The sequence below is a fragment of the Podarcis bocagei genome, assembly GCF_964188305.1.
Source record: "Podarcis bocagei genome assembly, chromosome: 9".
NCBI classification, from domain to species: Eukaryota; Metazoa; Chordata; class Lepidosauria; order Squamata; family Lacertidae; genus Podarcis; species Podarcis bocagei.
Genome location: NC_138134.1, coordinates 48,805,003 through 48,828,523, shown reverse-complemented (window position 1 = coordinate 48,828,523; position 23,521 = coordinate 48,805,003). Strand labels below are relative to the sequence as shown.

At 42.6% G+C, this 23,521-nt stretch overlaps 1 protein-coding gene across 5 annotated transcripts in view; it reads right to left on the bottom strand.

Annotated features, from left to right (window-relative positions):
- Positions 1–18,774, bottom strand: part of LOC308595312 (cilia- and flagella-associated protein 337-like) — a 35,963-nt gene extending 17,189 nt beyond the window's left edge. For 4 of the 5 annotated variants that reach the window (XM_081209324.1, XM_081209326.1, XM_081209328.1 and 1 more), the window contains exons 1-14: positions 18,674–18,774; positions 16,751–16,939; positions 14,724–14,818; positions 11,924–12,016; positions 11,131–11,176; positions 10,398–10,444; positions 8,548–8,665; positions 8,134–8,203; positions 5,819–6,062; positions 4,872–4,977; positions 3,228–3,379; positions 2,175–2,277; positions 1,198–1,304; positions 72–151 (exon numbers count right to left, since the gene is read on the bottom strand). In XM_081209324.1, the coding sequence (XP_081065450.1) occupies positions 72–151; positions 1,198–1,304; positions 2,175–2,277; positions 3,228–3,379; positions 4,872–4,977; positions 5,819–6,062; positions 8,134–8,203; positions 8,548–8,665; positions 10,398–10,444; positions 11,131–11,176; positions 11,924–12,016; positions 14,724–14,818; positions 16,751–16,915 (1,426 nt within the window). In that variant the 5' untranslated portion in view covers positions 16,916–16,939; positions 18,674–18,774. Of the gene's footprint in view, positions 1–71; positions 152–1,197; positions 1,305–2,174; positions 2,278–3,227; positions 3,380–4,871; positions 4,978–5,818; positions 6,063–8,133; positions 8,204–8,547; positions 8,666–10,397; positions 10,445–11,130; positions 11,177–11,923; positions 12,017–14,723; positions 14,819–16,750; positions 16,940–17,210; positions 17,266–18,673 lie in introns of those variants that run through there. The other variant, XM_081209325.1, reaches the window with a different exon arrangement.
- Between the last annotated feature and the right edge of the window lie 4,747 nt (positions 18,775–23,521).

Genomic DNA, 23,521 nt, shown 5'->3' with positions numbered 1-23,521 from the left:
CAAATGATGATCATGTTGCAGTTGCTGGCAAAATATCAGAGAAACTAAGAGGCTGGCCATTAGCTCTCTACCTTGCTTAATGGTATGCATGTATCCAAGGGTGCTGCTATCCCATTTCTTCAGACTGCCATCTGCGCCACCAGTGATCAACCTAGACAGCAGGGGGAAACTGTTCGTTGCAATGGAATTGCAAACTGGCAATTGAATTAATGACAACTGACAGTATAGAAAATTGTTGGTAAAACTGTTGCCTATTCAGCTTACTGGCTTTGTACCTCCTGCTGATCATGCTGTGCACACTGCATTGTTGATGCTTCCCACCCACACATATCTACATCAATCTTCTGATGCTCAGGATCAAGTATTGGCATGGTTGGGCATCTGTTGATGACTCACCGTCCCAACAGGGGACCTGCTGACAAGAGCTCCCTAGACCTGCTAACAGTGAGAAAGTAGGCTTGGGGGCGGGGAGTGGGGTGTGTGTGTCCATAGATAACAGAGCAGACATTGATAAACTTAACATCTGCTTAGTCCATGAATGCATCAGAAGCATTTTCCTACCTGGATATTATTACCCACCCGCCCTCCAAAACAACTAACTCTGAAAGAGCTCAAAGTTTGACAGCTGGAGAATATCATAATAAGGAGTAAGGAGAACACAACTCAACTCTACCTGTATCTATAGGTGTGGCTGGTGGTACCTACCTGCCAGAAGCATCTCCACATCTTTCCAGGAGGCAATGGGACAAAGTGGTGGGGAGACTGGTGCAGTACCAGTGCATTCAACCTCCTTGCACCCTTATTCTTCCACCTTCTGGGAAGCTGAATCAACGCACATCCTGGGAGATCAGGTAAGCGCTGCTGCCCCTCCCTGCTGGCTGCTCTTGTATATCTATCTATGTGAGTGTGCATGGATGCAAGTGCGTGTGCATATATATTTCTAGACTGCCATACACAATACAGTCCCCAGGCGGTGTGCAAAGCATTAAAACACACCAATACCTATTTCTACAATCAATTAGGACATTGGTACAAACACAGCAAAATTAAAACAACAGAAAACAGCAACAAATACGACACAAGCCAGCCTCAACAAATTATACCTCCTTGCCTCCAAAACCCTGGTGGTGGAGGTGTGCTCTTTGGAGGTTAGAAGGTGTAATTCTGTTAATCTGATGATAACTAGATATTGAATACCTCTTTCCAATGGTATCTAAGGCCATGCAAGTTACAGCAGCTCCTCCGTGAGCTTCACGCACTTTAACAATCAGCTGTCCAGTTTTAAGATCCCACATTTTTATAACCTATTAGAAGAAATAAAAGGGATAGGAGTGGGGAACTGAGGACTGATCTCTCTTCTCTCATGCTGAATAAATAAATAAACATAAAGCGAGGAAATCAGGAAGCTTAAAGGTCACAAGAAAAGATGCCTATAAACTATTTCTAAAATTCAGAATAAAATTAACATTAACTGTTGAAGATGCAAAAGTTTCACCTGAACTGGGACAGCAGGGAGTAAAGGCATCAGAATCCACCTCTTTGTCCTAAAGCTGGCTTTTCAAGCACTGCTTGCTACCACTTGGGTATGGCAAGAAATCCCAGAAATTTCTGCCGCACCTATTAATATGTTTAATTCTTATAGGGAGAGCAGGTATTTCTGTCACCCAAAAAACCAAACAAGTTTTAAATTGTTTAAGGGGTCTCATGCAGCATTGCCACAGCGGACCTTTTCAGACACAGCCTTTCTGGACTAATAAGCCACAGTTTATTAAACTGGGAATGAGAATTGGGCCCACATGCTTTCCACCACTGCTGCTTCCCTTCATGTGCCAGCTTCAGCACTTTGATTCTGATCTGCTGAAGTTACAGGTCTCCATGACATCTGAAATGATGCACTGTGTCATAAAGCTGGTTTACAAACCAAGATCTTAAACCACAGTTGTAAAAGCTTAGTTAATAACTTGATATTAAGCCACAATTTTGGACATAGTGAGAAGCTGTAGTTTAAAGAGGCCAGGGTCAATGTTCTGAAGCCAGCACAAAGGGGGAAGGCAAGGCAAAAGAAGAGGGACTGTGTGTACAGTACTTGATACTAATTCTATGGCTAATAAATGATGGTTTGTAAGGCCAGGAATGTTGCACACAAACTGGGTCATAGTCTCAGGGTTACTTACGGAGTCTTCTGAGCAACTAATCACATGCTGCAGTTGCTGGTTATACTGGCAGCAAAAGATAGGCTTGTTATGGGATGTGCCTGAATCTTGGTTCTGATTCTCCCTGAAAAAGATAACACCACAAGATGACGAAGAGGAGAGGTACACTGGGGCTGTGTTCAGATTTATGATTTATGAAGCTGTGCATGAGTGCCATGGATAGGTGACCTCTTCCTGTTGTGCGCCAGCTTTGGTGTGAAGCTCCTGATGTGCATTAAACTAGAGTCTCTTGCTACATCCAAACTGGGGACACTCTGCCTTAATGCCAGGTAACAGTTCACTTTCCTGGTTTGTATACTAACACTCACCCAGAGCTCCCTGGTTCAGATGCAACAGAAAACTCTGGCTTCATGCAAACAAGGATTTGCATCAGGAGGAGAGAAGGGGTAAAGGAGGGCACTGTTTCATGGCTTCACAAACCAGTAATCTGAAAATGGCCTGTATATGGACATGTTTTAATCTCAATATATTTTGCACAGCAGGCACTGAGTTCTTTTAATGTCATGTACTGGAACTACATGACTAGGAAAATATCTGACTCTGTTTTTATCTAAATCCAAAAGAGATACACGTGGGGCCATAATCAGGACTTCTTATTTGCTTGTGATGTTTTGACCACTTCGAGTGTCAAAACGAGAATGACAGGCAGTGGCGTTGGGGGCCTTGCTCTAGAGCAGGGTTTTCCAAACTTGGGTATCCAGATGTTTTTGGACTACAACCTCCATCATCCCTAGCTAGCGGGACAGGGGTGATGGGAATTGTAGTCCAAAAACAGATGGAGACCCAAGTTTAGGAATCCCTGCTCTATAGTAAATTTTGATTTAAAAAATGCTGTTCAAGTTAGTGCTCGCATAACGTATGTGTTTTTGATGTCTCTTCTACATGGAGCAATGTATTGGTCACCACCCATTTGATTTTATGTAGCAACATTCAAACACACTGCCCATAGAAGAAACTATGCATAGATTGTGCTTGACTCAATGTCTACAGCAGATTGGTATATTGTTTGCCTACTTATATTGGAATTGTAGGAGCCCAAAAGTTTCAGCTGCAACATAAAGGGCTTGCAAGTCGGGTGAAAAGTAGCAGGCTTCCATCTCCCCTCTGATTTGGCTGGCTTTGGGCATGACTGTAAGGAGGCAGGAATGGTCTTCAATATCCCAGACCTTTGAGAAGAAATATACGAGTTCAGAAAAGCTGTCACCCATATCACAAACCTATTGCCCTGATAGCACAAAACTGTCCCATGGTAAATGATTGAAAAAATAAATTGATCAGCCCAGTTATCTCCTGAGATTGTCACAATATATAAATATATCTCCCCTGATTCTTTCCCAGGTATTAAGACATTAAGATTTTGAGTTCCATAAGGCAGAACTTTCAGAAAAGTGAAATCTTACAAGTGAAAACAGTGATTTGCCATTCTTCGTGACTGATAAGATCTATTAGCACTTTGTGGTTGTTCAATAACACATGCGGATAAAATTGTGTGAGAGAAAAATGGATTCACCGAACACCTAAGGAAGCCTCCAGCTGTTACTTCCTTTCTAGCAAATTGAGAAGCAATCATATTGCAATACTGGAAGTGTGAACTGTACCTCTAGGAAGAGGTAGCTGCTTGTGCAGAGGTTTAATTCTATGGCTACCATTATCTCCATCCACCCTTCCTTCTACTTTTTAGTACTGATCACTGACTCTGACACTACTAAACATTCCGTTCCGGTTTCAGGTGTTAGGTAGACCGTATGTTGCAAAATCCTGTATCTGGGAATCTAAACCACACACAGAGAGAAAAGCCCAAACCTACATTTCGGTGTGTGTCTGATTGCCCGAGTTGTGACATCTCCGCCCCCACCCCCGGACATTATAGTGACTCCTTGCTTGGGATGAATTGGCCACCTGGCACACGAGACAAGCATGACTGGCAATTTCATATGACACCATGGCAATTGTATATGATACCACACTGAAGAAACCTTTGCAGGGATGTGCAATATTTGTTCTGTGTTTGATGCAAGCAGAGGAGGCACGATAGTTCAGTGGCAGAGCACACAGAGATCCGTACTTAGACACACTTATTATAGACAATCCACAGAATCCAGGCTATGTGGTCATATGGTGACATTCTGTCTTCTAAAATCCCATTTATGGAATGCTCTCCCTAGGGAGGCTCGCCTGGTGCCATCATTACATATCTTCAGGTGCCAGGCAAAAATGTTTCCCTTCAACCAGGCATTTGACTGATGAGCATTCTATGGCTTTTTTATGTGTTTGTGGGTCGGGGTTATTGGTTTTTGTTTTACAGTGGTACCCCAGGTTAAGTACTTAATTTGTTCCGGAGGTCCGTACTTAACCTGAAACTGTTCTTAACCTGAAGCACCACTTTAGCTAATGGGGCCTCCTGCTGCTGCCGCACTGCCGGAGCACGATTTCTGTTCTCATCCTGAAGCAAAGTTCTTAACCTGAAGTACTATTTCTGGGTTAGCGGAGTCTGTAACCTGAAGCGTATGTAACCTGAGGTACCACTGTATTATGTATTTTGTGTTCTCATTTTGCATCTTTCTGTTGTGAACTACCCTGGGGTTTGGATGAAGGGTGGCATACAAACTGTACTAGTAGTAATAAACCAAGCAGTTCAATGCCGATCAAAACCCTTACCTTGATGGTGCTGTCCAGAGAAACTGAGAAAATATTTGTACTGCCGTGAGCAATGCATAGGAAACCAATTGGGGAAGTATGTCCTCGCAGTATTGCAATCGGCCACCTAGTGAGTGGCAAACATATTTTTGGTTAACTTAGGAGTAGTTTGCTCAGCAATCAAGCATCAGAGAGCCTATAGATTTCTTTAAAATTAATAAGATAAAGCACTTCTATTCACAGTAAGGTTGAAATGCAATTGTGAATACACCTCCCTGCCCAGCCACCAATCCATTTAAAAGCCCAATATGAGTGCATTGAAAACTGCATTTCTGTCTGCCATGTATGCTCATGAATAGCATGAGAGCGCCTCAGAAGTGCTTTTGGGTAGCATGTGTGAAATCGATCTAATAACACTTTGTCACAGGGAAGGTTAATTGTCACTGAGTCAACCACCTGCTGCTTCTCTACCTCCACTTTTTATTCTTTTTATTTAAATTGTAAGCTCCTCAGGGCAGGGCCCTGTTCTGATGCACTCTGTGTAGAGGCAACATGCACACTATATAGACAACAGCAGCATCCAAAAGACTTACCATATTGGTCTGAATATTGGCTGCACTTCCCTCCCCCACCAATGTGGCTTGTATAAAGCCCTATAATCGGGCTAAGGCAGAGAAGCAGGGTTCTCATTTTACGGGTAAAGTCTATATTTGGAGGTGGCTTATATTCACACCAACAAAGTATTTTCACTTTTACATATGTCTAGGGCTGAAACATAAGAGCCTGCAGTTGCAAACACATGCACATATACACATTACGGTTTGGAACAATTCTTTAAAGATTTGCTCTTCTGTGAAGAACGTTTGCATTGAAACAACATAATGATAGCTTTTAAAAAATACCTCAAAGCCATCAGCTAGCAAACGGATAGAAATAGGCAAGTTTTAACCCATTTTAGCTTTATTTACCCAGGGACATAAGGGTTCCATAGACGGATATTCCGGTCCAAACCACCAGTCACAAGAATATTGCTTTCTCTGCAGAAGTCAAAGGTCTTGACTCCTTTGTGCACCTTAAAAACAGATTCATCACACTGAAAGCGCCTTGCTGGAGAAGCAGTAGCTGGTGGGGCGAATTTGTTATGGCTGACAGTGCTGGAACCCATCAGAGTTTTCAAGCGATGCTTCACATTTTTTGTTCTGCTAACGTAACCTGTGACAAGAAAACAGAAGAGTTGCATGGGAAGGGAAGGAAGATGTTATGTACTGAAGTTCTCACCCTGGGCCAGCAGGGGGATACTGTAGATAGTTATGCAAATGAAGGATCGAAAGTGACGTTCAGTGATTGGATAGTTTGCATGCAAATGAAGGATCGAAAGTGACGTTCAGTGATTGGATAGTTTTAGAAAATGGCAACAGTTACAGTGGTGCCCCGCAAGACAAATGTCTTGCAAGACGGAAAACCCGCAAGATGAAAGGGTTTTCCGTTTTGGAGGTGCTTCGCAAAACGAATTTCCTATGGGCTTGCTTCGCAAGACGAAAATGTCTTGCGAGTTCCTGCGGGGGGTTTTTCCTCCCCCCCCTTTTCCCCAAGCCACTAAGCCGCTTATCAGCTGATCCCCTAAGCCGCTAAACAGCTAAGCCGCTTATCAGCTGATCCGCTAAGCCGCTTAACAGCTGATCCACTAAGCCGCTAAGCCGCTTATCAGCTGATCCGCTAAGCCCGCTAAGCCGCTAATAGCGCTAATCCGCTAAGCCGCTAATGGGCTTGCTTCGCAAGACGAAAAAACCGCAACACGAAGAGACTCGCGGAACGGATTCTTTTCGTCTTGCGAGGCACCACTGTACATTGTTCTGGAGCTCTATATAAGCAGGCTGACTGAGCTCCTCAGCTCAGTTCTGTTCCAGCTTACAAATAAAGAGCTGCTTTGGAAGAATCGCTGTGTCGTCTGATATGTTCGCTCATAACTTAACAGAAGACAAACTGAAAGCCCTCAAGGTAGAGAGATAATTGATTCCATTCCTAGGAAAGGGCTGTAAGCTCAGGTGGTAGAGCATATGCTTTCCATGCAAAGTTCCAGGTCGCCAGGGAGGAGAAATTCAATTCAGTGTGCATTTAAAGCCAAATCTATCAAATTCACACTTTCCAAAATAATATGCAAGCCAAAACACAGCTATCCTTCAAAATTTGCATTGATCCAATGCAGTTCTGCAACCAGTGTTTACAAAAATGCATACCGTATATTAGGGAACTTGCTTGCAAAAATGTGCACGAGTCAAAACTTCAAATGTGCTTATTAGGAGAAATTCACACTAAAATGCTGATGAATTTTCATGAAAAACAATTAAGAAGGAAAACTGCAAATTGTGGCAAAATGTGGACAACTGAATTTAAGATTGGGAGACATACGATACAATACAATACGATAATCTTTATTGTCATTGTCCCATACAGAACAACGAAATTGAAAAAATCTACATCAGACATTCAAAAACCAACAAGCCTGCTATCCCAGCCTGGGCAGCCCTCTAAAAACTCTGATACCCCATAATTAAATACAAGATACTCCCATAGAGACTACCTTACACTGCGTTTAAAACCAAAATTGCATTTGGATAGAAACTGTTTCTCAGGCGCATAGTCCTAGTCTTTATAACCCTGTAGCTTCTTCCAGAAGGCAGAAGCTGAAAGACATCATTTCCGGGGTGCGCAACTGAGAAACAGAGAGAAATGAAACTGACTGATCCTTCCATCTCTACTCCCAGGTTCACTGAAGGGTGCTTCCAGGTAGGGCTGGGAAACACTCTTGACCTGAAACCATAGAGATCCACTGCCAATTACTGTTGACAATCCTGAGCTAGATGGACCAGGTGTCTGATTTGGTATAAGGCATCTCTTTGTGCTCCTATGAACAAATTTTCTGCACATTTGTTGGGGAGGAATAACATAGTGGAATGAGGACTTAAACCAAGAGTACCTGGGTTCAAAACATTGTTCAACCATTTGAGTCACGTGACTCTGGTTCAGTCTTTAGGTCGGTCCCTATCTTTCGTGCTACTCTACGCAGAAAGTGCTTTTGAAAAGACAAAATAGAGAGTGAGCAGGAGAAAGCACATCTGTTGCCCTGACCTCCTTGGAAGATAGGCTAGATAACAATGAGATCAACTAAAATAAACTATCCTCTTTTAAAAAAGTGAAGGAGAAATGACCGCTATCTTTTATTAAATCTTACTTCAACTTCAAATTCTGACATGTTTATTCTGCTAGAGAATGCCCAACTTACCTATAACCAGTGCAGTGCAATCATCATTTGAACTAGAGATGACAGATTCCATAGAAGGGATATATTGAATCTGCAATAGCAAATATGCAAAGGAAAATCCTATGAAATTCAGAGTGTCCCAAGGATATCCCAGGCAAATACCATGGCGCAACAAAGGCAAATCTGGGGAAAGCAAGGAGAAGCACAACCTTCCCAAAAGCAGGTGAGGTAAGATGTGCTGTGCAGAAATGATCTTACAAATAATATGGTGGGATCGTGAAATAAGAATACTCCTCAAAAACCTCTTCAAAGCAGATGCAAACAACTGCACCCACCTGCTCATGGGAAATAATTATCTGAATCCTTCACAGTTAACAGAAAGAAGATAGTAGTTGAACATGTAGAAGACAACACAAATGTCTGAAGTTCTCTTACCTTGGTAACCCAGTCATTATGAACCTTCCAGCGAATGAAGGTGATATTTTCTTGCTCATAAATAGCATTGGCAGAAATGGTTGGGATTTCTTCCACGGGTGGATATTTTGTCCAATTCCTATCAGAACACACACACACACACACACACACACACACACACACACACACACACTCTGTTAGGATGGAAGAATGAAACCCAGAAAATACTGGATTCACCACCAAACATACTATTCTGAACTAGCATCTAGGAAATTATTCTCGCAAACTTTGTCTTGATGCAATAATGCCCCAATAGATTTTGTTTTGTTTTAAAGGAGCTTTAAGGAAGCATGCCAACAAATGTGCAAATAACTGTCACTCTTGCTACCTGCAGAATGGGCTACCGCTGGTGGGAATTCTTCTGCCCACAATTTGGTGGGCAGAATTGGGAGCTCCACACGAGCAGTGGCGGAGCTTCATTTTTCGGCACCGGGGGGGGGGGTTGAGAGCAGGCGGGGGCGGGGCTGGTGTGCATCCTGGGGGTGGAGTGCACTACCTGTGAGGGCGGGGCACCCAGCGCAGGCAGGGGGCAGCCACGATGGTACTCTACTGCAGTGTTTCCCAACCACTGTTCTGCGGCACACTAGTGTGCCGCGAGATGTTGCCTGGAGGGAGGCGGGCGAGTCAGGCGGCGAGAGGCGGGGCGGCGGCGGTGAGGAGAGGCCGCCCAGCGCGGGGCTCTCGCCGTCTGCCTGCCTGGCTGCCTGCAAGCTCGCGGGCAGCGCCTCCGTCCGCAGCGCCCGCCTCGTGGCTCTCATTCCCTGCCCCTGCCAAAGCTCACCCAGCCAAGCCGCGCTATCCTTCCTGCCTCGCTTTGCTGCCTCCTCCCCCCCCCACCCCCAAAGCTTGGAGGTTCCCCGGCAAGGGGGAGGGGAAAAAATTGAAACTTACACTTTCGTGCGTCCCTCCCGGCGTGACGCTGCGCGCTGACGTCACGGGGCTGTAATGGTGGTGTGCCTCGAGATTTTTTTCATCAAACAAGTGTGCCTTTGCCCAAAAAAGGTTGGGAAACACTGCTCTACTGGGATCACGCCCCCGCACTCCTCTTCCTCCACCAGTGCACATGAGAGGAGTGAACTTGACATCATTCTGTGGACAGAGGCTGGTGATGCTTTTTTGAGGACTCCACATCATCCAAACCCATCCAGTGTGGATTGCAGCCATGTTAGTGGAAGGTCACATCCACACCATATATTGAAAACACAAATACAGTGGTACCTCAGGTTAAGTACTTACCGTAATTCGTTCCAGAGGTCTGTTCTTAACCTGAAACTGTTCTTAACCTGAAGCACCACTTTAGCTAATGGGGCCTCCTGCTGCTGCTGTGCCGCCGGAGCACGATTTCTGTTCTCATCCTGAAGCAAAGTTCTTAACCTGAAGCACTATATCTGTGTTAGCGGAGTCTGTAACCTGAAGCGTATGTAACCTGAGGTACCACTGTAATGGGCATTTAGAGCACATGGACCCCCTCCTCCAAATAATCCTGGGAAGTATAGTTCCTGAAGCTACAATTCCTATACCCTTAAGAAACTACAGTTCCCATGGTTCTTTAGGTTAAGTCATTTGCTTTAAATGTATGGTGTGGATATGACCATTTTATTTTTTTTAAAGGATTACAGGGAAGCCATTTCTGAAGCAAGGCATGGTGTATCTACCTCAATATTGTGCACATAGACTGGTAGAGGCTCTCCAGCATTTTAGACTACAGTCTTTCACATCTCTGGAGATGCCAGAGATGATGAAAGAGTGCTTGGGAATAGGGTAACACTTTGTGTTAAAATCCACATAGGCCTGGTCAAACTGTCACGTACCTCAGTGTTTCTGCCACAGAACTGATCAACAGGATATTAACACAGCCCTGTATTGAACAAAATGCCACCATATCAGTACCCAGATTTATAATCGGCATTATTACCACTACAACATACGCCTAAGGTCATTTTTAACTATTGGTTAAAAGAACAGCGGGTGGCGCTGTGGTCTAAACCACTGAGCCTAGGGCTTGCCAATCAGAAGGTCGGCGGTTCGAATCCCCACGACGGGGTGAGCTCCTGTTGTTTGGTTCCAGCTCCTGCCCACCTAGCAGTTCGAAAGCACGCCAAAAAGTGCAAGTAGATAAATAGGTACCGCTCCGGCGGGAAGGTAGACGGTGTTTCTGTGCGCTGCTCTGGTTTCACCAGAAGCAGCTTAGTCATGCTGGACACATGACCCGGAAGCTGTCTGTGGACAAACACCGGCTCCCTTGGCCAATAAAGCGAGATGAGCGCCGCAACCCCAGAGTCATCTGCGACTGGACCTAACGTCAGGGGTACCTTTACCTTTACCTTTTAAAAGAACAGGAGAAGAAGGGTAGTCTATATCCTGCAGCAAATGCCCAACAGCAAAAAATATCTCTGATTATATTTAAACCTATATTCTGTGTGTTTCATTTTTACAAGTTGTGGATACCTTTCTTAGAAACAAACTGCAAAACTCAGTAAGTTCTAGCTGTGCCATTTTCTCAGTTTATATCTGAATTAAAACATACCAAACTTATCAACATACCTGCTCGTCACCATATGATATCACGCATTCACCTTCTCCCCAAACACTTTAAACAGGAAGAAAAAGCATTATACAGTCTGTCTGTAATTTGTTCAAATAAAGCTTCTACCCTGATCATAGCTAATACATACAGTAGCTCCTTGGAGAAAAAGAAGAATACAAATACAATGTATAAATACATGTGTACAAAAGCCAAGATGGGTCTATTCCCCCGCTCTGAGGTCTAACTTCTAGAAATGCTGGCAGGGCAGAGCTGAACCCTGAAGATCTTCCATGAATGAAATTTTAAACAAGGCATTTCCATGGTGGAATCCACACACATATTTAAAAAAAAAGCTGTGAAAATGCTTTTTTTAAAAACGTTTTGAAAAATATATTGAATTTGCCATACCTCACCATCATCATCTAGTGTCACATTTGTATATTGCACTTTACAACACACTTGAAACATTTTATTTGCAGCTGTGTAAGAGTCCCAAGAAGCGTAAAAGAGGAGGAAAATTGGGACAGGCATAAGAAAGGACAGGCTGTCCCTGGTAAACAGAGGCAGTTGGATTGTATGTTTTTCCATTGCTATTAGAACAGAATAAGAACTGCAGTTAATTAGATGGCGTTAATTCTGTATTTCTGCTCCTAAATAGGTTTTAGTCTCATCCAAGCTCAATATAATATAGGAAATGTTAAAAATAAAAAATAACTATATGTCTTCTTTCTTCTATATTCACGGGAAAGGTATATAAACTGGGAGGTGGGTGGATGTAATTTGGTTAAGACTGTTGAGTCCAAACTGTACCTGTAATCCAAACACAGAGGCATTGTTTCAAGGGCCACAATTTGGCAATACGGTTCCAAGTTGGAGAGCTCATAGAGTCGTATCTCTCTGTTACTGTAAAACACAATGTTAATTAAACACTTTTAAAGCCCAGTAAATGTTGCTTTTTATTATTTTTTTAAAATAATATTTATTAAAGTTTCAAAAGGTACAAAAAACAAAACAAAAAGACAAAGAAAAACACAATAAAAAATTCTACCTTTAAAATCTCATTTTCAATAACTTCTTTTCACGACTTCCCCTCACCTCCCCTTCTTGTATTCCAAATCCAATTATTTGTTCAGCAAGTTTTTATCCCTAATGTCTTAACCTTAATTTGTTAATGTGTTTATTTGTATTAGATTTTAACCCTTAATTCATTATTATATTTAGTTCAATTTATAAATCAACTTTTAGTTTATATACCTTAATCATACGTAAAGAAAACTTTTTCTAAGGTTGACCCTATTTCCCTTCCACGAATTCCCCATTCTTATAATGATAAACAACATGAAATTTAACACAGCATAAAAAAGATCAGGCCCCCTTTGGACTTCCAAACCCCACCCTTCTCTCCCCGGTTTCAATCCCAAACCATAGTCCATTAGTCCATGTATTTAGCCTGGTGACCTTACGTCCGAGGCTCTCAAATCTCTTTCAGTCCCTTTCAGCCGGCTTCTTTGAAAGTCCCTTATGGTTAACACCCAAACTCGAAGGGGCACTCTCTCTATAATGTCCATGATCTTTCCAGCCAGGCCTACTTGTTTAAAGGTGGAGCTCAAGCTCTGTTTCTTAAATCCATGTATCCCCAAGACTCCAGCTTCCACCTTGGTCGAGCTTGAAGCCATCTTGACAGGCCTCCGGCTCCCATTTACCTTCTGTGACATTTCGGCCGCCCCTCCTTTCTGCTCCTCCTGTTCAGCAAGTATCTTTTCCTCCTCTTCAGTCTTTGGTTTCTTTTCTTGTCCAGCTGCCTGTGTTTTGAACATCAAGTCCTTTTCCAGCTCAGAAGATATATTTACTGTTGACTTCGGTTTTGTAGGGCTTGTAGACAAAACATGGTCTTGCTCATACATCTTTTGCAGCTTTCCCATGAGAAAGACGACCTCATCCAGATCTGCTAGAATTTTCCGACCTATTTCCATTCTTGTAATGTCCGTGAATCCCCTCTAGAGGGATTCTGGTTACTTAGTATTCCTTTCACTTCCGAACCAAAAGTCAAATTTATTTGTATCAATCTTTCTTTACTTTTAATACCTTGTAACAATATAACCGGCTAAACCAAAGCTTTCAGTTCTTTCCGACTTTGACAGCTAATTTGACAGCTGTCAAGATCTTCTGTAAACCCTCAGCAGGCTCCTTTGACGGGTTACTCCCGGTCTCGAGAAGAGTGGCACTTAATCAAAGCAAATAAACTCTTGTCCTCCACCACAGTAACTTAGACTTTTGAATCCGTGGAATTGATAATTTTTATCCAATCAGGAAAAAAAAAAACAGCTCTTCTCGCAACCTTAGTTGGCGGATCCTTGCTTTAAGCTGTTTACAATGGGGGGGAGACGGACTTCCTCTTTGCACCTCCCCCGCTCGTGCCAAATTCACAAAAAAATAATTTTAGTCCATTATCCAAATTACTCACGGGTTGTTGTTCTTGGTTTTGAGTCCAAATTTTTTAAAGGAAGAAGTCAGCGCTCTCCAGCAAATGGCATGCGGCTTCGCTCGGCAGGGGAAGCAGTAGACTCACAGCACCGCGCCGCTCCCCGTCCCCCGTTCCATAGCCTTTAAAAAGGCTCCTTCGCGGGTCGGGAGGGCGCTAACGGTGCCCGCCGAGTCACCATGTCCACGGGCATCCGCGCCCGTGGTTTTTAAGGGCGCTAACCCAGAAGTCCCCAGTAAATGTTGCTTTTAAAAGCCAGTTGATGTTAATAAACTACAATTTTCACTCCACCTTTAATTTAAAAACAGCTTGTTTTAGTTCTTGTGTTAGACAAAACTCAACAGATTCATTTTGCATTGTATGGTGGATTCAGATTTAGCACTGATTAAACAACAATAATTTGTTTTCTTTACTTGACATCAGCTGAATTATAATAGATGTCTAAAGGGCAAGAAGTGTGGATGAGAAAAGATTCCTGGTTTGCCACAGAACTCCAAGAGACTCCAACACCATTTCTCTCCTGAATCTCCATGGTTCTGAAATGGGTGCTGCCATATTGAAATCAACCATATAAGCAGAAAAATCCAAAATGTCAGCACTAACACCACAGGTATGCTCCTGCAGTGAATTAACACTAAAATACCTACAGGCCACTTATTCTGAAGCAGACTCACAGAGGCTCGGGTAGAATCTACACACATGTTTAAAACACTGTGAAAATCTTTTTTTTTTAATCGTTTTGAAAAATGCATTGAATTTGCTATAGCTCGCCAACTCCATCTAGTATCACAATTGTATATTGCACTTTACAACACATTCAAAACGTTTTCTTCGCAGATGTATAGCTGAGTCCTGTGGCTTGTACCTGGAACAGCACCTTATAGTTTACTGCCTATTTACTCCAAGCAAACTATAAATACTTTGCATTAACCATAATGAAACAAGATAACATCAACATGAACAAGGTGTGTTGCCTACCATTTTCTCTTCCTTGTTTGCCGTTCACATTTTATACAAATATGTTCGTATTTTATAGAATTAGGAACAAATTTGTGAAATTTCTGTGACACTTTTCAAATGGTAGTAGCATATCCATCATACTTAGAAACCCAGAAATTGACTACGTACCAGGTTCCAATAATTAGCTTGTTGTAATGGGCCATTAAAATAGAGTCGGAAACCCACTTTAGCCTCCTGTTTTGTAGTTTGTTTTCATTTTCATCCTAGACTCCAAAAGAGAACATGGTCAAAAGTCTGATCTAAACTGAAACATAGCAACCATAGTTAAGCCGCTGGGCTAGGTTCGCATAGAACACAAAGTCATGGTTTAATAAAATATAGTTTACTAAAACCATGTGTCAGCCACTGGAGCAGGGGCCTGGGGATGTGCTGCCACCTTCTCATTTATCAGCAGATGTGCATCATTCAGCTGCCGAGTCTGATAAGCTGTGGGGCAGAATCCAGCGAAAAAAATGGCCCGGCGCTCCCCAAAATACAGCCAAATTAACAGACTACAGTGCTTTAACATGCCTCTTCCCCCTGACTCAATCACACTGTGGTTTAGCATTATATTTGAACCAGGCCAGAGGCTGTTCTAATGGAAGCAGCAGCAATAAGAAAGCCCTGAATGTAACAACCTATGAAAAAACGTGTGATTTGTTGGTGTGGTGGTAGCCATCAACCAAGTTAAAAGCAGTTGCAGCTTCCAATGAGCACATAAAAATGTTAATTGAACAAGGAACTCTCAAAGTAAGGCACAGGAAATTTCCAAATAAATGTCCCTGGGTTTTTTAAAAATTGCCTCTGCCTTGATAGATAATTTCTTGTTCTGTTTCCTGTTTTATATGCATCTTGAAGATAATTTCTTGTTCTGTTTCCTGTTTTATATGCACCCCTCCCCCCCATTTCCTCACTTTTTCCTCTTTTCTGCCTTTTATTAATCCTTCTGAAACAAATGCCCATTGTCTTTTTTGTGCTGTGGAAAAAATAAATACATAAAGGAGAATTCCTTGGATGCCAGGGTCCAGGTTTGGGGCAAGTATTATTTGGTGACAGAACCTCAACTGAAGTTTAAAAACACAAAACATGCAGCAAAGTAAAGTGTGAAAATATAGGCTGTTATTCTTTTGTGAGTTTCAAAACTTCCCCTAGTATAGAAAAAGACCACATGTTTGGTGAATTATAAATGGTTTACTTACAAACTCTCCAAAGGTCAGATTCGTGTACTTTTCTATACAGCATTCAGAAAAAGTTGCACAGGCAGTAAAACTTGGCTTGGTTACAGTAGTGAACGTTCCTAAATTATTGGTATAGGAACTTGAGTGGTTTGTTGGAGCCATGATTGCTCCAGCTAAGCCTCTTCACATGCTGTGCTTCTCAGGTAGAGTGAGGGGGAACAAAGGCTTGATTACCTAGTCCCTCCCAAGGTGAGCTAAGTCTGGCAGGACAACTTAGTCAATGGCCTTAACCCCTTGATGCATTAATTACATTTAAGCATGGTGGTTATATGAGGCTGGTTATCCCACGATTTTCAGAATGAAGGCAGCACCTTTTGTTAGCAACATGCATATAAACCCTTCTGCATGTCAGCCTCTGTGCATGCATGTGTTTGACTTGATCCTTTGACAGAACGTTAAGAACATAAGTGGTATGCTCCCAAACCTTTGTGGATTTACCAATTCAGGGTCTGCTAAAATACTTCTCTTATTTCATAGTTCAACCTTTTGGCTCCTTAAACCAGACTTTTTCAACCCAGCTGTTGTTGTACTACAATTCCCATCATCCCAAGCTAGCATGACCAGCGCTCAGGGATGATGCAAGCTGTAGTCCAACAACATCTGAGGACCAAAAGTTGAGAAAGCCTGCCTTAGACGATACCATAGACCCACATAACTCATATCATCCTTTAATCTGTCTGGTTCGGTGTAGAGACAAGCATATATACATTTGTCAGAGTTAATTTCATCACAATTATACTTGGCTGACATCATTTTGAGAAATACAGTCATGAGTGAATGTGTTGGGAGAGAATGATAATGATTGTTAGGACAGCAGAAAAGCAATCTCCTTTTCATTTTAGCCTCAGTAGGAAGATCTTACACCTATTATCAGTAAATATCACAGTCTTTAAATAATACCTCACTTCTTAAACTCACAAGAATCAGAGAGGTTTTCTTCAGTTTTAAGTTTGCACTCCAAATGGAAACCAATCCATCTTGGCCAACACATAAGATGTGACCATCCACTGTTGAGGAGAGGTAAAGGAGTGGCTCTCTGTGAGGTGTTTCTGTCACTCTGGATGGATGGAGAAGTGATGACATTTGGCTTAGGTGGTGCTCTTCCAGCTAAACAAAGCAGAATTCAAGTTTGGGTTAAGGCCACACACACAAACTGAGGCAAAGGAACATGTACGGGTTGTGAGCTACTTTCCTTAGTATGCTCATTGTACAATATACAGTATATTTTGTTCTGTGGTGCTGGTAAGTCTTAATACACTCGTTTCTTTTGTACAACATGGGTAGCTGTAAAATATGGATATTGGTCTCCCAGCTTGCACTCTGGTTAATTACAGGACAATTTAAAGTGAACAAACAGTGCAAAGAGATGCGTAAATACCTCACTCCGTCATGCTACAGCTCAAATCGGAGTTCTGTTCCTCTCACACAGCTGCTCTTAAGCAACAAAGAAAGACATCAGGAGATCTGATTATACACCTCCTGTGTTGCATCTAGTTTGGCTCTTACTGACATTAATTAATGCTGTTCTCTCACATGGAGGCTTGCTTTAATCTAGCAAGAAAAGCTCTTTCAAAGTATATTTTGTTGATCAAAATCATTGATAACATTGCTTAAGAAACTTCAGTGAGGCAATAAGAGATTGTGGTGCATTAAATGATGAAATAGATCAGAGGAAAAGATAGAACTGGGTAAATGTGTATCCATTTGTGTCAGTGGAAGCTTGGCCACTGATTTCTATGGGAAGTGCATTGCACTCCCAGATTGGTAGGGACTTAATAGATGATCTGAATAAACAAGGCATTCTGGATAACACTCCCCCTGAAAACTAGTTTGCCCACAAGAGCTACAGTGCCCAGGGCAAACTACAGTTCCCAGGATTCTTTGAGGAAAGGTTTTTAATGTATGGTGTTGTGGGTGTGAGTATGGGTTTTATAGGTCAAAGCTAGCACTTTGAATGGTGCTTGGAAACAAATAGGCAGCCAATGTAGTATCGTCACTGGTCATAATCAGCATATTTACTCAGAAGAAAACGTCCTGGTTTTCAATACAACTTTCATTTCCAGATAGTAGCCTAGGAGCAAGGCATCTTAGTTAACTTGCTGCCTACCTAGCCACATTACCTGATTGCTTAACTGCATTGTTTGCAGTTAAATTCATAAACATTTAAGGATTCCCTTAAAGTTACCCCAATGAATTCAGTGGAACTTGCTACTGAATAGACATGGATGGGATTGCACTATAAGTCTAGATACAACTTCGAGTGTTTTTTATACTGGGCTCCTTTAAAACTCCTTGCACCTGGTAAGAGAACATAGTGGGCTCATTTGTCACTCATTTATCTCCTCCCATTATATTTCACTATATTTGATGTTTTACTGTCAAATTCATTATTTCATATGTACATGCAGCTACATATGAACCAATATTAAGAACATATATTGACAGAAAATGCAATTAATTGTTCACTGGTAAAGAAATTACTTTTTAATACAGTAAACACACTTGCAAGCTTCCTTAATCACTAGTGCAAACCTTTCTTTAAAAATTATTCCTCCCCACAACAGATAGTTTATAGAAAACAAGTACCACTTTGGTATCAGCAGATGTTGTTTGCTCACTTTTTAAAGCTTTAGATAAGATCCACACAGATTTTGAACTGAAAAAGAAGCATTACTGCCTGACTGGAAACCTAACAAATTAAGTCAGCTATAAATCTTTCTCGTTGTTCAAGAGTTTATGGTCCAGTGCCTTTGCTTGAAAATGTTATGTTGCTATGTGCAAATAAGCGGGAACAAAATCAGACTTATTTCTCATGAGTAATTGTATATGCAAAGCACTCACTTTCTGGATGCAATCCCACCTGCTGTAGCACTGACTTTGCCTCTTTTGGAAAACAGTGCAAGGTTTATTTATGGGCACTCCAATCTGTTTCGCCAGCAAACTATGATCCGAAAGGACTACAGTATTTGGTAATGCTGAAGTTGTTATGGTGATGCAATGCAGCAACATCAAAACAAGGAACTGCTAATGCTAGTAACAGTTTCAGGCTTCCTTGACGATACAGAGTGTGAATAAGTTCAAGCATGCTCCTATACTGACTTCAGTAATTTTCATGCCCACCAAATGCTTCGAGGATTGTGGGCATAGATCAGAGGTTTTCAACCTTTTTGAGTCCATGGCTTCCTTATCCAATCTCTGTCAACCTGTATGAGGCTCAGGAACCCAGTTATGCCACCCCTTGCCTGCAGAGCTGGCAGCCTCTCACCCTTTTTCGAACACCCTCCCTTGCGGAGTGTCCCCTCAGCCTCTTCTCCTCTCCCCTCTCCTCGGGAGTGTTCCAGGCAGCAGCTGCTGCTGTCCCTGGTCTCTGAGCTGACCGCCCCAAAGAGAGGTGTCTCCCAGAGGTACCATTCGCTTGCAGAGCTTATAGCCAGGACTGCTGCAATAAACAACTGTGAAAGCCTTCAGGAGGCAGAGACACGAGAAGGCATCAGAGGAAGGAGGGAAGGAAAGCAGGACAGAGGCCAGTGTTGCCCGTAGCACCCCTGACAATCATTCAAGGTGCTCCAGGGTGCCACAGCACACTGGTTGAAAACCACTGGCATAGGTCACGGTGCAGGGGACATGGATATAAACCTCGAGGAAATGGACAAGGTGCTTGGAAGGGTCAGGGTGACTACTTGCACTGTGCACCCTTGCCACTCACTGCTGATAAAAACTAACAGGGTGATGACAGCTGGCTGGGCCAGGGAGGTGATTAATGCCTCCTTAAGAGAGGGGGTGGTCCCTGCCTGCTTGAAGGAGGCAGTGGTAAAACCACTCCTCAATAAACCCTCCCTGGAATTGGAAAATCTAAGCAACTACCGGCCAGTTGCTCATCTCTCTTTCTTGGGCAAGGTTCTCAAGCATGTGGTTGCAGGCCAGATCCAGGCACTTTGGGAAGAAAGTGATTTTCTAGGTCCATTTCCATTGGGGTTTAGGCCCATTTTTGGCAAAGAAACTGTTTTGGCCATCCAATATGTGCAGTGGCCTAGCGTGGGGGGTGCAGGGGGGGCTGGCCGCACCGAGCGCAACATCTGGGGGGGCGCTCGCACTCGCAGCTCTCTACCCCCTGCTAAAATCCACAGGTTAGGGGGCACAAATTACTTGCCTTGCACCGGGTGCTGACAACCCACGCTACGCCACTGAATATGTGGACCTCTGTCAGGAGAGAGACAGGGGAAATGTGTCCCTGTGAATTCCCTCAACCTGTCTGTGGTTTTTGATACCACTGACCATGGTATCCTTCTGGACTGGCTGTTTGGGTTAGGAGTGGGTGGCACTGCTTTGCAGTGGTTCTGGTCCTACTTGGATGGCCATTTCCAGGTGTTTGGGGAGTACTGTTCAGCTCCATGGAGTCTTCAATGTGGGGTTTCTCAGGGTCCAATTTTATCTCCCGTGTTGTTTAATAGCTACATGAAACTGCTGAGTGGGGTCATTCAGAGGTTTGGACTTGAAAGAAGCCTTCTATTTAGCCAATAGAATGGGTTGTGGTGTGCACTTACTTGCAATGTTTGTAGTGAGAAGTTTCCTCAGTCTGTATATGTGCCCATGGGTCCTCAAAGGATGGCAGCCACTGATCTGCACTCTTAGTTCCATGCTTCCTTCCCCACACACTACATCTTTGAAGCACATGGTTCTACTCAAAGAATACTGGGCACTGTAATTTGTTAAGGGTTGCTACGAGAGATAAAATACAAGGCCCAGAATTCTTTAGGGAAGGAAATGTGCTTTGAATGTGCTTTAAGGGTATAGTGTGCGTACAATTGTAGGGCCAATACATTCACAGTGGAGTTGGTATGATATTGTAATGAAGAACATGACATATGAGGCAGAAATTCGTGACACAAATTTCAGCTTGGTTGTATATATGTTGTGTGGCCTTTAGCAAACCACTGAGGCTAGATATTTATATTGGCATATTTTAGAGAATGTTGTAAAGATTGCTGAGACAATATTTGTGACTTGCTTTCAGTATTTATGAAAAGGGCTATTTGAATACTAACTGTGTGGGAGGGTCTTCCCAGAGCACTGGGCTAAAGCTGCCTCTGTTCTGAAGCTTCTACAAAAGCTAGCAAATTCTTCCATAGAACATAGTGGTTTGACTAATAAAACGGAAATGTCAATTTTCAGAGACTCAAAGACACAGGCAATTTTTCCACAACCGTCTTGCTAATTAACAAATCTCAACATTGTTGCTGATACGGTACGACAGACCATAAAAAGTGGAAGCGCTTATTCACAGTCTCAGCATGGCTTTCCAAAGGAATTGTAAGTGATGCACCTACTAGCCCTGTGCTGCTGACCTCCTGCATTTAACTCTAAGTACAAGAGACAGGAATGGCAAAATGTGTGTAATAAATTAAAGAGCGAAGATGATACAGCTTGAAAATGATTCATCTCTTTATCAAGCTCGGCGAGAAATCTAATCAGCAATAAACAGCAGCTGACAGGGAAGAAACTTGAACAAATGCATTTATGACAAGCAAATAGCTGTACACAGCCTAAGCAAGGAAGGGAACGGATTAATGTGTTACACTAATTCATACTGATAGTTTGACATTATGCACTAAAAATTAACTGAGCAAAATAAAGAAGTACATGTCATAAAGAGAAATTAAAAAGTCCACTAAAGGAAATCACAAGTGTGTGATAAGCTGCTGAGAGATACTCTTCACCATTTATTCAGTTAAACGCCATCTGAAAAGGACACTGGAGTCTAGATTAAAGGTCAAATTGAACAACATAAAAAAGATTCCCTTGCCCACCAAATGAGGGAGAAATATATCTGTCAGCAATTTCTTCCAGCCGTCTTGCCCTTGAGTTGCTGCTGTTCTATTCAATACTCATTTTTAGAAGAAAAATCTATTAACACAGTGCATCTCCTCTGCTATTTCTTAGATATGATTACATAGACATGTATAGGATTCCATCTATCTATATTAAGACTGCAATCCTATGCATACTTACCTGGGAGTAAACCCAGCTGAACACAGTGAGACTTTTTTTTTTTACAGAGTAAACATGCTCATGATTGTGCTGTAAATCTTCATAATTCTACCAAACACTTACTCTGAAGATTTGTTTGTAATCCCCCCCTCAGATACCCCCTTGAGGTCATGCATGTATGTACAAACAACCCTTCCCAAAGCAAAAATCGTAACCAGGTGAATTTAAGTCCACATTCCTAAATGTACTTATTGCTTGTTCAGTCCTATAAATGTTTATTTGGAAATAATTCCTCCAAGTTCAGTGGAGCTTAATCACAAATAAGCATGAATAGGATTACAAGCCTTGTTTGGCAAGAAATACCATTGAAATCAATGAGGCTTAGACTGTGTTCACACTCCAATGTGCTGTGCTGGGTTTTTTATTCATGATGTTCATACAGCAACAGCATTGTTCAAAGTGCATAAATATTATTTAATTCAGAGGAAGAAAAAAAAGCTGATTGCAATTCCTTCTCATAAATCAGGTTACCTGAATGTACCTTATGTACCCACTTATGTACCTGAACCTTATTCTCTTCCCCAGAGGCCAATTGTTGCTGCCAAATGAAGTGATCTGAGTAACCACCAGAGACAGGATCTTTTTAGTAGTGGCATCTTGGTTACGTCACACTGTTCCCAGAGACGTTTGCCTGAACTCATCTTTGCCCTCTTTTATGCTGCAGGTGGATCTTGTTTATTCAGTGCTTTTAAACAACTTGTGTCTCATTATGGCACAGCCCTCTTAATTTTGAGCTTGGGTTTTAACTGTGTTTTTAGTTTGTAATGGTTTTTACAGCACTCATTTTTATTGTACTGTATTTGTTTTGTTTCGCGAACTGTCCCTCAGGAAACTTATGTTTTTGGATAGCCTTGGTGATTGAGGAGGATTAAGTGGCTTGGTGCAATCTGGGACCCCTGGAACGTCGCATCACTTGGGAGTTTGGGGTGGCAAGAAACAATACACCGTAACTGAGGCAATGAACTATGTATGGATACTGACATGAATTTGTAGAACAGCTTGGTAGCGCATTGTTGAGTTCTGTACTGTTTTTATTGTTGTTAAAAGTTGAAAAACTTTTTTTTTAAAAAAAAGATTCAGGAAACACAAAAGAAGTACTTTTGCACAACACATGGTCAACTTATGGAATTCGCGACACAGACTGTGTGGAATTATTTCCGTCCTGCCTTTACTCCAAGAAGCTCGAGGCAGGGCAGGTGGTTCTTTCTCTTTTATCTTCACAGCAACCCCGTAAGGGAGGCTAGCATGAAGAGGCAGCATAGCGAGAGGTGAGCTGCGTAGTGTACATTTAAGGAACAATGCGGTGGGAAGAGACCGGAGGAGGGCTATGACATTTACGCCCTGCTCCTGGGTTTCCTTAGCAGCGTCTGGTCGGCTAAGGCTGCCGGGATGACTAAGACCCAGCGGAGCTCTGCTTACGTTCTTCACAAACAAAGAAAAGCAAATGAAAACATGGACGTTCCGCATCCTTGCCACTAGAGGGCGGGTTTCCTCAGCAAGCCTAGCGGAGAACACTGACTTGTACCGCGCACGCGCCCTTCTGCGCTACTTTTCTCCGAGGCCGCAAACAGCCTTACGGCGCCCCGCCCCGCTCCCAAGGAGCCCGAGGATAGGCGGAGGGGACGGCGCGATGGCGTCATG